The sequence below is a fragment of the Anomaloglossus baeobatrachus genome, chromosome 6, assembly GCF_048569485.1.
Source record: "Anomaloglossus baeobatrachus isolate aAnoBae1 chromosome 6, aAnoBae1.hap1, whole genome shotgun sequence".
Classification (NCBI taxonomy): Eukaryota; Metazoa; Chordata; class Amphibia; order Anura; family Aromobatidae; genus Anomaloglossus; species Anomaloglossus baeobatrachus.
In genome coordinates, this window is record NC_134358.1 from 163,973,983 (window position 1) to 163,989,763 (window position 15,781).

A 15,781-nucleotide genomic window follows, 5' to 3' on the forward strand; every position below is an offset into this window, starting at 1 on the left:
GCCAGATACCACAGGACACCTTCAGCGATCTTGTAGAATTCATGCCAGAATAGATCAGTTATTTTGGCATGAGGGGAACCTACACATCACTAGTCAGGTATTTTAAAACTAAAACTGCAGTACACAATGATATGTGCCACAATTTGTAGCCTCATGATAACCTCAATGTGGAAAATTGCTAAACACATTACTACACAAAAGCTGTAAAATAGTTTGATTCAATCATAACCGTGTCCATATAAATAAGCAGTGGTATGGGGAATCTCTGACCTCTTCCATTTATGGTCACTTTTTTGAGGAGTGTAGCTTCAGCAGGGTCTTCCTCAAAGTCCAACCTCTGGGAAGGGCTTGGTTCTTGTGCATATGAGACGTATACATCACATTCTGTCTTATCAAACATTTCTGCAAAACTGTCATGTGTTGTACTTTCCTCATCTGCAAGACAAGACATTAAACCCATCAGCTCTTATGTCAGATGTCTAGCAGAATAACATACGCTGACGGGAGTGACCTACGTGGACTGTCATCTGCCTTCTGATTCTTCAGCTTTAACAGCATACTTTCACTGACATAGGTATAGTCCATATCTTCAAACTCAGGATTTACATGGCTCTCATCCTTGCCAAAAAACACATTATATTATTCATACTGTCTGAATACAACATAGTCCTTAATGTACATTTATTTATTTTTTCTTACCTTGCCATCTACAATAGTGTTGTCCATTTTATACTGGGAAAGATCTGCTCCTGGGTCAATGCTCCACTGCACGTTCTGTACAGAAGCTAGGTCTTAAGGAAAATACATTGCAGAAATTCATTTTTCACCTTTGCAAGGAATACAACAAGCTTTAAAGAATTTTATTCTTCTTAAAAATAGGCACAAAAGAAGTTCAATAAAGTCTATATATTATATAATTACACTGAGATACAAATTACATTATATGTGATGTTAATTATCTTCTGAAGCAGACCTGGGCAACCTACAGCCCTTAAGGCCACGTCTCACTAAGCGACATCGATAGCGACATCGCTGCTGAGTCACGGTTTCTGTAACGCAACAGAGATCTTGCTAGTGATGTCGCTGTGTGTGAGATCCAGCAACGACCTGGACCCTGCTGTGAGGTTGCCGGTCGTTGCTGAATGTCCTGGACCATTTTTTGGTCGTTGCTCTCCCGCTGTGAAGCACACATTGCTTTGTTTGACAGCGAGAGAGCAATGCAGGGAGCAGGCTTCTGCGGATGCTGGTAACCAAGGTACACATCGGGTAACCAAGCAAAGGCTTTGCTTGGTTACCCGATATTTACCTTGGTTACCAGCGTCCGCAGCATCTAGAAGCCGGCTCCCTGCTCCCTGCACACATAATAAGAAAAATTCTCACATGAAGAGCCATGTAATGTACACTCTGCTGGCATATGTATACCGGCAGAGTGCATGCACTACTCAATTACAAGAGAAACAGGAGGAACACCGAGTATTATGCAAAAAATACTAATTTATTGATGAGGTTGCACACGTATAGACAGCAAGGATGGGTTAAAAACAACTACCAATAAGTCATGGAGGGCACAGAGTATAGGGAGGCATGTAAAGATTACATATCACAACTAGCCATGGGAGAGGTGGAACCCAGATACCTACTATCTCTGTTAGCCGTGTGAGAGGTAATACCGAAGTTTATTTGATGTAAACGGCACAGACGTAGAGCAAACAGAGGGAATGGCTTAAAAAGGGGCCACTATGTGAAAGAAAAGTTTTTTTAGTTATTTATCTGTCAACTCAGAATTCGGTAATCAGGTATATGATATGAAATTATAATAAATACTGTTCTTTACTTTTAATACCAGACCGCATTCTGAGGAGGCAGAACCACAACAGCAGTTGAATCATGATCATTAGTATTATCAGAATAAGTCATGATTGTCATAGAAAAACCCAGAAACAGGGATATAGGTCAGTAGGAATACCTGGGTCAATTAATAACAGCGTGGCAAGAGGTTATCATTAAAGTACAAGTGCATCAAACAACCAGGGTCCCAAAGGACTCATACAAGTAAAACCTGGGATAAAGAAGTATTGCAATGAAAAGGTAGAACAAAGACAAGTTCTGATAGCCAAAAAATACAAAGTGCATTGTATTTTTTGGCTATCAGAACCTGTCTTTGTTCTACCTTTTCATTGGAATTCTCTACTCGGTGTTCCTCCTGTTTCCCTGCACACATAGCCAAGGTACACATCGGGTAACTATAAGCAAAGCGCTTTGCTTAGTAACTCGATGTGTACTATGGTTACCAAGCACAGCGTCGTTACACAGGTCGCTGGTGGCTCATCTCTGATCGCTGTGGCTGATCTCTGATCGCTGTGGAGATCTGCCTGTTTGACAGCTCACCAGCGACCATGTAGCGACGCTCCAGCGATCCCTGCCAGGTCAGATCGCTGAAGCGTCACTAAGTGTGACGGTACCTTAAGTCCATACATTGGCCCTATTCAGCCCGTGGAGAGATAAAGCCCAGAGGTGGCCTGTCTGCTAGCTACTCTGTACTGCCTGAGCCACACAACTAGAGAATTCATGGCTGGGTTGCTTGAGCAGCACATACTATTGTCTATGGTAAGCACCAATTTAAACATGTTCAAATTTCTTTTTCATCCGACCCAAAGAATGATTCTGGAATTGAATGAGACTCCTCCAGTTCCAGAATCACCCTTTGGGCCGGGTGAAACGATATTTGGGCCTTGTGCACATGTGGATCTATGTATGTGGAATGAATATAAGACTTATGTCACATGTACATGAAGCTTAAATGTATAATATTTTATTATACAATGAAAAATGACACATGAAATACATAATCAGAATGTCTACACCCGCCCATAAAGGGGTGGTATACTATTGGACAACAGCTTTTAAATGCCCCTAGACATCTGCATTAAACAACAATCAGCGAGCTGCTGAGCTATAAAATATTGAGAATTAAGTTTAGCCTATTAGTTTGGCTCTCCACAACAGACCCAATTTCTAATCTGGGCCCTTGGGAAAATTACTCTCCCCCCCTCCACTTCAAATCTAGAGTATGACCAGTGTAAATGCTAAAACAATTCTGTGACAGCATTTACAGCTAAAATAGAGTATAAACAGAGAACAGGCCTTTTTTCTATAACTTATAGTTTATTGTTTGTCTGCAGTTTACGATTATGGTGCACAGTTGTGTTACATCTTCAAAGCAATTATCATTTAGAAGCATCTTGATCAAACAAAGGAGCCTTTTTTTTTCATCCGTATCAAACACATACTCAGCACAACCCGATACCTGTCATACGCGGATCTGTCATGGAACATTAGCCAGCTATAATTTCCCATGCACCAATTCCCAGATCTTGTTACAGTCATTGCTATTCATTTTTAGTCCACTCTATTTTTTAGATGAAAGTTGTAAAGATGGCCACATTAAAAGGAATGTCTCACAAAAATCTTCTATCATCTGTCCACAGGACAGGTAATAAATGTGTGATCCTTTGGACTCCTCACCAGCGAATAAACAGAGTGTCCTCAAATTGATTGCGCACACTATAGGCTACTTTACACACTGCGATATCGGTCCCGATATCGCTAGTGTGGGTACTCGCCCCCATCTGTTGCGCGACACGGGCATATCGCTGCCCGTGCCGCACAACATCGCCCAGAGCCGTCACACATACTTACCTGCCCGGCGACGTCGCTGTGACCGGCGAACCGCCTCCTTTCTAAGGGGGCGGTCCGTGCGGCGTCACAGCGACGTCACTGAAACGTCACTGAACCGCCGCCCAATCGCAGCGGAGGGGCGGAGATGAGCGGGACGTAACATCCCGCCCACCTCCTTGCTTCCGCATAGCGGCCGGGAGGCAGGTAGGGAGAGCTTCCTCGCTCCTGCGGCGTCACACGCAGCGATGTGTGCTGCCGCAGGAACGAGGAACAACTTCGTTACTGCTGAAGTAACGATAATTGAGAATGGACCCCCGTGTCGCCGATTAGCGATTTTGCACTGTTTTGCAACGATGCAAAATCGCTTAGCAGTGTCACACGCAACGGCATCGCTAATGCGGCCGGATGTGCGTCACAAAATCCGTGACCCCAACGACTCCGCATTAGCGATGTCGCAGCGTGTAAAGCCCGCTTATCGCTCCACTACTTGTCTGTGGGACTAAAGGCCACGTCTCACTAAGCGACATCGCTACTGAGTCACGTTTTTTGTGACGCAACAGCGATCTTGCTAGCGATGTCGCTGTGTGTGACATCCAGCAATGACCTGGCCCCTGCTGTGAGGTCGCAGGTTATTGCTGAATGTCCTGGACCATTTTTTGGTTGTTGCTCTCCCACTGTGAAGCACACATCGCTGTGTGTGACAGCGAGAGCAACGATCTGAATGTGCAGGGATCAGGGAACCGGCTTCTGCGGACGCTGGTAACCAAGGTACACATCGGGTAACCAAGCAAAAGCTTTGCTTGGTTACCAGCGTCCGCAGCTTCTAGAAGCCGGCTCCCTGCACACATAGCCAAGGTACACATCGGGTAACTATAAGCAAAGCGCTTTGCTTAGTAACCCGATGTATACCATGGTTACGAAGCACAGCGTCTTTACACGGGTTGCTGGTGGCTGGAGGCTGACCTCTGATCGCTGTAGAGATCTGCCTGTTTGACAGCTCACCAGCGACCATGTAGCAACGCTCCAGCAATCCCTACCAGGTCATATCGCTGGTGCAATCGCTGGAGCGCCGCTTAGTGTGACGGTACCTTAAAGCAGAATGCTGAACCCTGTATTTATCCATCTTCAACAATTGTCTAGAGATTGAATGACAGCAGTGGTGCAGATGAGGAACAACCATCCTGTTAAAAAAATAAATAAAAAAAAATGGGCATGGGACTCTCATTTTCATGACCGGTGGTGTCCAAGTGATCATAATTTAATCACCTCTCCTGTTGTTTTTCAAAGGCCAACCACTTTAACAGCGTACTTACAGGGCTGGGCTTACAACTATACCTGTCATGACAGTAAAATAGCTAGTAAAGCACTAGGATATTACTGCTATAATATATTATGACTGGACATTTTATATCCTGGAAACAATTAGTAGGGATGAGCGAACCCAAATAGTAAAATTCGGGGTTCGTGCCGGACACCGGGTGTCAGAGGCTAGAATTTAAACATTTAAAAAAGGTCCGTGTCTGAGTTCAGGTGCTATTTGTATGCTAATAAACTTTGTTAAAAGGCTGCAGTGCAGCCAATCAACACGCTTTATTACATAGGGAAGATGCCTGTACGTTGTTGCTGTGCACAATAAAGGAAAACAATTCTGCCTATTTTTGCTAAACAGCACAGGTAAAGCAGACAACCAAGGGCTGCAACTCTCAGATGTCAACTTTACTTTGGCTGGTTATGAAAAATAGAGGGGATCCCACGCCTTTTTTTTGTTTTTAAGTCAATTGAGTTTCATTAAACAGTTATTAACTCTTTATACATGCAAAACAGTTTGAAACAACAAGAAAGAATGAAAACATGTCTCCTGCCACACTCTCAATAACATCTCCAGCAGAAGAAAAAAGTTATAAGAAGAAATACAGTAACATGTCCTGTCATTGATAATAACATTCTTCCCCAAGTAGACTAGCGGACTTAGGGCCGCTTTACACGCTACGACATCGCTAGCAATTGCTAGCGATGTCGAGAGCGATAGCACCCACAATTGTAACGATATGTGGTGATCGCTGCCGTAGCGAACATTATCGCTATGGCAGCGTCACACGCACATACCTGCTCTGCGACGTCGCTGTGACTGCCAAACAATCCCTCCCTCAAAGGGGAGGTGTGTTCGGCGGCACTGTGACGTCACAGCGACGTCACTAAGCGGCCACCCAATCAAAGCGGAGGGGTGGAGATGAGCAGGACAAACATCCCGCCCACCTCCTTCCTTCCTCATTGCTGGCGGGCGCAGATAAGAAGAGGTTCCTCGTTCCTGCGGTGTCACACGTAGTGATGTGTGCTGCCGCTGGAACGACGAACAACATCGTTACTGCAGCAGCAACGATAATTGAGATTGGGGGGGGATGTCACCGATTTTGAACGTTTTTGCAACGATTCAAAATCGCTAATAGGTGTCACACGCAACGACATCGCTAACGCAGCAGGATGTGCGTCACAAAATCCGTGACCCCAACGACATCGCTTTAGCGATGTCGTAGCGTGTAAAGCCACCTTTAGCTACTGAGCTGCACCCTTCCGATTACAAAGAAGGGAATTTTGTTTACTTACCGTAAATTCCTTTTCTTCTAGCTCCAATTGGGAGACCCAGACAATTGGGTGTATAGCTTCTGCCTCCGGAGGCCACACAAAGTATTACACTTAAAAGTGTAAAGCCCCTCCCCTTCTGCCTATACACCCCCCGTGCATCACGGGTTCCTCAGTTTTAGTGCAAAAGCAAGAAGGAGGAAAGCTAATAAATTGGTTTAAAGTAACTTCAATCCGAAGAAATTTCGGAGAACTGAAACCATTCAACATGAACAACATGTGTACACGAAAAAACAACAGCCCGAAGGGAACAGGGCGGGTGCTGGGTCTCCCAATTGGAGCTAGAAGAAAAGGAATTTACGGTAAGTAAACAAAATTCCCTTCTTCTTTGTCGCTCCATAGGGAGACCCAGACAATTGGGACGTCCAAAAGCTGTCCCTGGGTGGGTAATATAATACCTCGTAATAGAGCCGTAAAAACGGCCCGTTCCTACAGGTGGACAACCGCCGCCTGAAGGACTCGTCTACCTAGGCTGGCATCTGCCGAAGCATAGGTATGCACCCGATAGTGTTTGGTGAAAGTGTGCTGGCTCGACCAGGTAGCCGCCTGGCACACCTGCCTGATTGAGATGAAAGGTGGATACCACCTTAGGAAGAAATTCCGGAACCGGGCGCAGCACCACCTTGTCCTGGTGAAACACCAGGAAAGGAGCCTTGCATGACAACGCTGCTAGCTCAGACACTCTCCGAAGTGATGTGACTGCTACTAGGAAGACCACCTTCTGCGAAAGGCGAGAAAGAGAAATATCCTTCAAAGGCTCGAAAGGTGGCTTCTGAAGGGCCCTCAGAACCCTGTTCAGATCTCAGGGTTCTAACGGCCGCCTGTAAGGAGGGACAATGTGACAAACCCCCTGCAGGAACGTGCGTACCTGAGAAAGCCTGGCAAGACGCTTCTGAAAGAACACAGAAAGCGCTGAGACTTGTCCCTTAAGGGAGCCGAGCGACAAACCTTTTTCCAATCCTGATTGAAGAAAGGAAAGAAAAGTGGGCAAGGCAAATGGCCAGGGAGAAAACCCCTGATCAGAGTACCAAGATAAGAATATCTTCCACGTCCTGTGGTAGATCTTGGCAGACATTGGTTTCCTGGCCTGTCTCATAGTGGCAATGACCTCTTGAGAAAACCCTGAAGACGCTAGGATCCAGGACTCAATGGCCACACAGTCAGGTTGAGGGCCGCAGAATTCAGATGGAAAAACGGCCCTTGAGACCGCAAGTCTGGTCGGTCTGGTAGTGCCCACAGTTGGCCCACCGTGAGATGCCACAGATCCGGGTACCACGACCTCCTCGGCCAGTCTGGAGCGACGAGAATGTCGCGGCGGCAGTCTGACCTGATCTTGCGTAACACTCTGGACAACAGTGCCAGAGGTGGAAACACATAAGGGAGTTGAAACTGCGACCAATCCTGAACTAAGGCGTCTGCCGCCAGAGCTCTGTGATCGTGAGATCGTGCCATGAATGCCGTGACCTTGTTGTTGTGCCTGGACGCCATTAGGTCGACGTCCGGCATCCCCCAACGGCAACAGATCTCCTGAAACACGTCCGGGTGAAGGGACCATTCCCCTGCGTCCATGCCCTGGCGACTGAGAAAATCTGCTTCTCAGTTTTCTACGCCCGGGATGTGAACTGCGGATATGGTGGAGGCCGTGGCTTCCACCCACATCAAAATCCGCCGGACTTCCTGGAAGGCTTGCCGACTGCGTGTTCCGCCTTGGTGGTTTATGTAAGCCACCGCTGTGGAGTTGTCCGACTGAATTCAGATCTGCTTGCCTTCCAGCCACTGCTGGAACGCTTTTAGGGCAAGATACACTGCCCTGATCTCCAGAACATTGATCCGAAGGGAGGACTCTTGCTGAGTCCACGTACCCTGAGCCCTGTGGTGGAGAAAGACTGCTCCCCACCCTGACAGACTCGCGTCCGTCGTGACCACCTCCCAGGATGGGGGTAGGAAGGATTTCCCCTTCGACAATGAAGTGGGAAGAAGCCACCACCGAAGGGAAGCTTTGGCTGCCTGAGAGAGGGAGACGTTCCTGTCGAGGGACGTCGACTTCCTGTCCCATTTGCGTAGGATGTCCCATTGAAGAGGACGCAGGTGAAACTGCGCGAAAGGGACTGCCTCCATTGCTGCCACCATCTTCCCTAGGAAGTGCATGAGGCGCCTCAAGGGGAGTGACTGACCTTGAAGGAGAGATTGCAACCCTGTCTGCAGTGACCGCTGTTTGTTCAGCGGAAGCATCACCATCGCTGAGAGGGTATGAAACTCCATGCCAAGATATGTCAGCGATTGGGCCGGTGTCAGATTTGACTTTGGAAAATTGATGATCCACCCGAAACTCAGGAGAGTCTCCAGAGTAGCGTTGAGGCTGTGTTGGCATGCCTCTTGAGAGGGTGCCTTGACCAGCAGATCGTCTAAATAAGGGATCACCGAGAGACCCTGAGAGTGGAGGACCGCTACTACTGTAGCCATGACCTTGGTGAAAACCCGTGGGGCTGTCGCCAGGTCGAACGGCAGTGCCACGAACTGAAGGTGTTCGTCTCCTATGGCGAAGCGAAGGAAGCGCTGATGCTCTGGAGCAATCGGTACGTGGAGATAAGCATCTTTGATATCGATCGATGCAGGGAAATCTCCTTGGGACATTGAGGCGATGACGGAGCGGAGGGATTCCATCCGGAACCGCCTGGTCTTTACGTGTTTGTTGAGCCGTTTTAGGTCCAGGACAGGACGGAAAGACCCGTCCTTCTTTGGAACCACAAACAGGTTGGCGTAAAAACCGTGACCCTGTTGCTGAAGAGGAACCGGGACCACCACTCCTTCTGCCTTCAGAGTGCCCACCGCCTGCAGAAGAGCATCGGCTCGCTCGGGAGGCGGAGATGTTCTGAAGAATCGAGTCGGAGGACGAGAGCTGAACTCTATCTTGTAACCGTGAGACAGAATGTCGCTCACCCAACGGCCTTTTACCTGTGGCAGCCAGGTGTCGCAAAAGCGGGAGAGCCTGCCACCGACCGAGGATGCGGTGTGAGGAGGCCGAAAGTCATGAGGAAGCCGCCTTGGTAGCGGCACCTCCGGCGGTCTTTTTAGGACGTGACTTAGACCGCCATGATCGGAGTTCCTCTGATCCTTCTGAGGCCTTTTGGACGAGGAGAATTGGGACCTGCCCGCGCCCCGAAAGGACCGAAACCTCGACTGTCCCCTCCTCTGTTGGGGTATGATTGGTTTGTCCTGGGGTAAGGATGTATCCTTTCCCTTGGATTGTTTGATGATTTCATCCAATCGCTCACCAAACAAGCGGTCGCCAGAAAATGGCAAACTGGTTAAGCACTTTTTGGAAGCAGAATCTGCCTTCCATTCCCGTAGCCACAAGGCCCTGCGTATTGCCACCGAATTGGCGGATGCAACCGCCGTACGGCTCGCAGAGTCCAGGACAGCATTAATAGCGTAGGACGCAAATGCCGACGTCTGAGAGGTTAGGGACGCCACTTGCGGCGCAGACGTACGTGTGACTGCGTCAATTTGCGCTTGACCCGCTGAGATAGCTTGGAGTGCCCATACGGCTGCGAATGCTGGAGCAAAAGACGCGCCGATAGCTTCATAGATGGATTTCAACCAGAGCTCCATCTGTCTGTCAGTGGCATCGTTGAGTGAAGCCCCATCTTCCACTGCAACTATGGATCTAGCCGCCAGTCTGGAGATTGGAGGATCCACCTCGGGACACTGAGCCCAGCCCTTGACCACGTCAGGGGGGAAGGGATAACGTGTATCCTTAAGGCGCTTAGAAAACGCTTATCTGGACAAGCTCGGTGTTTCTGGACTGCCTCTCTGAAGGCAGAGTGGTCCAGAAACATACTCGTTGTACGCTTGGGAAACCTGAAGCGGAATTTCTCCTGCTGAGAAGCTGACTCCTCCACTGGAGGAGCTGAGGGAGAAATATCCACCATTTGAATGATGGACGCGATAAGATCATACACTATGGCGTCCCCATCAGGAGTATCAAGGTTGAGAGCGGCCTCAGGATCAGAATCCTGATCAGCTACCTCCGCTTCATCATACAGAGAGTCCTCCCGCTGAGACCCTGAACAATGTGATGATGTCGAGGGAATTTCCCAGCGAGCTCGCTTAGGCGGTCTGGGGCTGCGGTCCGTGTCAGAGACCTCACCCTGGGATCTATGAGACACCCCGGGAGCACATTGTTGTTCCAACTGAGGGGGAGCAGGGTGCAATAATTCAACAGTGCCCATGGTCTGAGATACCGGTCTGGACTGCAAGGCTTCTAGTATCTTAGCCATAGTCTCAGAAAGTCTATCAGTAAAAACTGCAAACTCCGTCCCCGTCACCTGGACAGTGTTAGCAGGTGGTTCCCCCTGGGCCACCCTGAGCAGAGGCTCCGGCTGAGTAAGTGCCACAGGGGCCGAGCATTGCACACAATGAGGGTCAGTGGAACCTGCCGGTAGTATAGCCGTACATGCGGCGCAGGCAGCATAGTAAGCCTGTGCTTTGGCACCCTTGCTTTATGTGGCCGACATGCTGTTGTCTCCTCTGAGCAAACCAGGAGGGTATATAGCCAAAAATCAACCGTGCACCATACAGTGTAAAGTATAGCCTATAAGCATATAATCTATATGTACACTTCTGCACTAGTGGGGCCAGCACCTCAGGTGCTGCTTACTGCCCGCTCAAAGCGGTTGTGTGATCACCAGAATCCCTGCCTGGGTCTCCCAGCGCTTGTCTCCCCTCTCCAGCGTCAGAAGAGCTGACAGGAATGGCTGCCGGCGTCCTGAGGAGAGGAGGGGGCCGTGGGCGTGCCCTAGAAAGTGCGGGAATCTGGTGCCCCACTGTGCACAGTGAGGGGGGTGGAGTATGCAAAGCACGTTCCAGCCCTCAGCGCTGACGTCCTGTACAGCATCTCGCCCTTCCCCTGACTGGCAGGCCTGGGGGCGGGAAAAGAGTGAGACTAGGCCGCAAAAGCCGGGGACTAAAGTTATAAGCGCGGCCGGCGTATAAGCGCGGTCGGCGCGGTAGTCCCCGGCGTACTAACACTCCCAGGCGCGCTGCAGTGTGAAATGGCAGCGCGCGGTCAGCGCGGTAGTCCCCAGTAAACTAACACACCCAGCCACGCTGCAGTGTGTGATGGCACAAGCGCGGTCAGCGCTGCGGTCCCCGGCGCACTAACACACCCATCAATGCTGGAGTGTTTCTGTGCGCGGTCCCCACGGGGACACAGAGTACCTCAAAGTAGCAGGGCCTTGTCCCTGACGATACTCGGCTCCTTGTCCAGCAGAGTCCCCAGGGGCTGTGGATGGAGCACGGTCTCAGTGCCTGGAGACCGATTAGGATCCCACTTCACCCAGAGCCCATCAAGGGATGGGGAAGGAAAACAGCATGTGGGCTCCAGCCTCCGTACCCGCAATGGATACCTCAACCTTAACAACACCGCCGACAAGAGTGGGGTGAGAAGGGAGCATGCTGGGGGCCCTGTTATGGGCCCTCTTTTCTTCCATCCGACCTAGTCAGCAGCTGCTGCTGACTAAGCTGTGGAGCTATGCGTGGATGTCTGCCTCCTTCGCACAAAGCATGAAAACTGAGGAACCCGTGATGCACGGGGGGTGTATAGGCAGAAGGGGAGGGGCTTTACACTTTTAAGTGTAATACTTTGTGTGGCCTCCGGAGGCAGAAGCTATACACCCAATTGTCTGGGTCTCCCAATGGAGCGACAAAGAAATATGAAATCCTCAGGAAGGAAAGTGAAATGTATATGTTTAAAACTGTGACATGACAAATCATATTAGAGAAAACAATCTACATTACTTCCTTTCCGAAAATGTTTCTATATTCAGCACAGCATGCAAGTCTTACTGAAAACTAGATTTCTTTGCATGTGCCCAGTAAGGACACACAGATGGTTTAAATAACAAAACTGATCGGAGTACATAAGCATGACATACCTTTCTCTGTGTCTCTGGATTGCAGAATGTGAGGATTTGGCTGCAGTACAGACGCTTGCTTGCTACCTCTCTGTACCGATTTACCAAATCTTTTTGACACGTAGATTCCAGTTTCCTGAAAAAAAGGAAGAAAGAAAGTTGCTCGAAACGCGTTTGATGTGCAACATAAACGTTGGATTTTTTCCAAGACCTGGAGATGGCATACACATGATGGAAAATATTTGATTGCACTGGAATTGTATGTTTTAAAGTTTTTCATTAAAGCTGGATTTTATACTGAAATTGGAATCGGAAGCTGGATCATTTAGCTTTTCACCTGTGACTTAGCTCTGAGCAGCAGCGGGATCACTTGCTTCCATATCGCAGAGAGCGTAGACATTACAGGGGTGATCTGGATCTCTTTTCCTTCAATCACAGATCAAATCTACCCAAACAAGTCTGTGGACCCGTGAAAATCACACAGCGCACACATTGCCTTCAGTGTGCAGACAGTCATTACCAAGGATGGGAAATTTACAATTTATTTACTTTTTCATAAGTGAATATCACCGATGTAACACCATTGGTAAAAACTGAAACATTTACTAAACATTGATGAAAATAGGACCTTTTTTGCAAAGGTGAAAAATCACAGATGTCTGACTGAGGCCTACAGAGTCATTTTTTTAATGGCCTAAAGGCTGGAGCTACAGTTAGGCAGAATACTCACAAGCAAGGTGTTCTTATGTAATATTGAAGCCAAACAAAGGGGTAGATGATAAACATGTATAAAAGAAAGTTTGAGACTTCTTTGTTTTTCAATCTTCTCTTTGGAATTTAAAACATGAACATACCCTTAGGGTAAGTTCACATGTTGCATTTTTGCAGCTTTTTTTGCACCAAAACAGAACAGATTGCATGAAAATGCATGCGTTTTTGTGCACATTTTTTTTTTTTTAGGGTGAAAAGCACTGCAACAAAGCTGAAACTAATTGGTATGCTTGTCTTGGCAAAACATAACAGGACTCAAAATATGTGGGGGGGGAGGGAGGGGGAAGGGGACAAAACAGTGTGGTCATGAGATTTACCAAATCTTCGTGATTATGCTCGCACTGTAATACACTACATATCTTATACACCAAACATGTTGAGTAAAATACACAGTAAAATGCTGAAAAAAAGGACCCGTGTGAACATATTCTAAGGCTCTGATCAATCAGCTGTCACAAACAGACTGAACAATGACTGAATCCAAATACAAGTAAAATATATCTTTGTACCGTGTTAGCCAGTAGAGATAAAAAAATTGTTTAAAAGAACAGAGAGTCCTCAGTGGTTGATACCTTTTAATGGCTAACTGAAAAGATGGTAATAATTGCAAGCTTTCGAGACTACTCAGGTCTCTTCATCAGGCATGGTATAACACAAAATCTGAAGAGTCACGTATTTATACACAACAGGACTTAGAATAGTGCAGTAAAAAAAAAAAAAAAAAAAAAAAAAAAAAAAAAAAAAAAGGACAATAAAACTTTCACACTGAACTGCAGCAGTATTTATGGCTAGAACAGCTTGTCCCCCTGCCATAGAGATAGTTCTGTTTCATATAACTTGTTCTTTTTTTTTTTTTTTTTTTTTTTTACTGCACTATTCTAAGTCCTGTTGTGTATAAATACGTGACTCTTCAGATTTTGTGTTATACCATGCCTGATGAAGAGACCTGAGTAGTCTCGAAAGCTTGCAATTATTACCATCTTTTCAGTTAGCCATTAAAAGGTATCAACCACTGAGGACTCTCTGTTCTTTTAAACAATTTTTGAATCCAAATATTCATTTGCAATCTTTTTGTTAACACGCAGAGATAAAAGGCAGTGGAAATCACTGAAAGAAAATCAGTCATATAGGGCAGATTATATTTTAGAATGATTGCTCCAAAGCAATTGAAAACAGCATTTCGGCAATAGCCGCTATAAACATCTGCTCAAGGCTACACAGCATGCAAAGGAAAAGAAAATACCTCCGTGCCGTCAATCAGCTGACTGTCATCCTCAACGTTATCCTGTTCCTGGAGCTCAGCACATTCTTCTTTTCTTGCCTTTTTACGATCTCCTGTTTGATGTGAGGTTTCGTCATTAGGTTGTAAATAACTCCCCTGAAAATGATGTGCCACAGAAGAATTACTTCTGGGACCACATTTTAAGGTTTCCTGTATGGTAGCTTGCTTCATCTTGCTTCTAGTATTTTCTTGCCCTTTCTCTTGAGGACACAATCCTGAGAACCTATCAGACAGGTCCAGAGGCTTGTCGAAGGAAATATCTCTCGTGCCATTTTTTAAGGGAAGATCATTCTCTTTATTAACAGATGTAATTTCACAGCTGGCGTTGCCTTCACTTTCTGCCTTTTTCCGCTTACCAGATCTGCTTGGCTTATAGACTTCACGGTCCACATGATCTTTGCTGAGAAAAGCATCATTGGTGCTACCCCCAGTGATCACAGAGTCATTCACTTTCCTGCCTGAGCACTGTTTGCTGCCTGAGCTAATTACAGAGTCCATTTCTGTCCTGTGGCAGCGCGTGGTCACCAGAGAAGTGTCTTCTGCCTTGGATAATACATGGACGGCAGCTTTATTAGAATATGAGGGCTTTAGGCTGATGCCAATAGGTAGGATAGAAGTGCTACTTTCGGTTTTGCAAGTGGTCTCCATCTTGGAAGCGGCCATTCCAAACACAGGTGAAATCCGCTGTGGTTCCCACTCCAATTCATGCGGGTTACTCTGTATATTCTCAGTGAATCTGTGCCAAAGAAAAGAAGGGAATTTTGTTTACTTACCGTAAATTCCTTTTCTTCTAGCTCTAATTGGGAGACCCAGACAATTGGGTGTATAGGCTATGCCTCCGGAGGCTGCACAAAGTATTACACTTAAAAGTGTTAAGCCCCTCCCCTTCTGCCTATACACCCCCCGTGCTCTCACGGGATTCCCAGTTTTGGTGCAAAAGCAAGAAGGAGGAAAAAATTATAAACTGGTTTAAAGTAGTTTCAATCCGAAGGAATATCGGAGAACTGAAACCATTCAACATGAACAACATGTGTACACAAAAAAACAGGGGCGGGTGCTGGGTCTCCCAATTAGAGCTAGAAGAAAAGGAATTTACGGTAAGTAAACAAAATTCCCTTCTTCTTTGTCGCTCTATTGGGAGACCCAGACAATTGGGATGTCCAAAAGCAATCCCTGGGTGGGTAAAATAATACCTCGTAATAGAGCCGAAAAAACGGCCCCTTCCTACAGGTGGGCAACCGCCGCCTGAAGGACACGTCTGCCTATGCTGGCATCCGCCGAAGCATAGGTATGAACCTGATAGTGTTTCGTGAAAGTGTGCAGGCTCGACCAGGTAGCCGCCTGACACACCTGCTGAGCCGTAGCCTGGTGCCTCAAAGCCCAGGACGCGTCCACGGCTCTGGTAGAATGGGCCTTCAGCCCTGAGAGAACCGGAAGCCCAGCCGAACGGTAGGCTTCGAAAATTGGCTCTTTGATCCACCGAGTCAAGGTTGAT

General features: G+C 47.3%; 1 protein-coding gene across 3 annotated transcripts in view; it reads right to left on the reverse strand.

Annotated features, from left to right (window-relative positions):
• Positions 1-15,781, reverse strand: part of RBBP8 (RB binding protein 8, endonuclease) — a 146,551-nt gene that overhangs the window by 22,323 nt on the left and 108,447 nt on the right. For all 3 annotated transcript variants that reach the window (XM_075314456.1, XM_075314457.1, XM_075314458.1), the window contains exons 11-15: positions 14,248-15,022; positions 12,255-12,369; positions 700-791; positions 516-618; positions 271-435 (exon numbers count right to left, since the gene is read on the reverse strand). In XM_075314456.1, the coding sequence (XP_075170571.1) occupies positions 271-435; positions 516-618; positions 700-791; positions 12,255-12,369; positions 14,248-15,022 (1,250 nt within the window). The remainder of the gene's footprint in view (positions 1-270; positions 436-515; positions 619-699; positions 792-12,254; positions 12,370-14,247; positions 15,023-15,781) is intronic.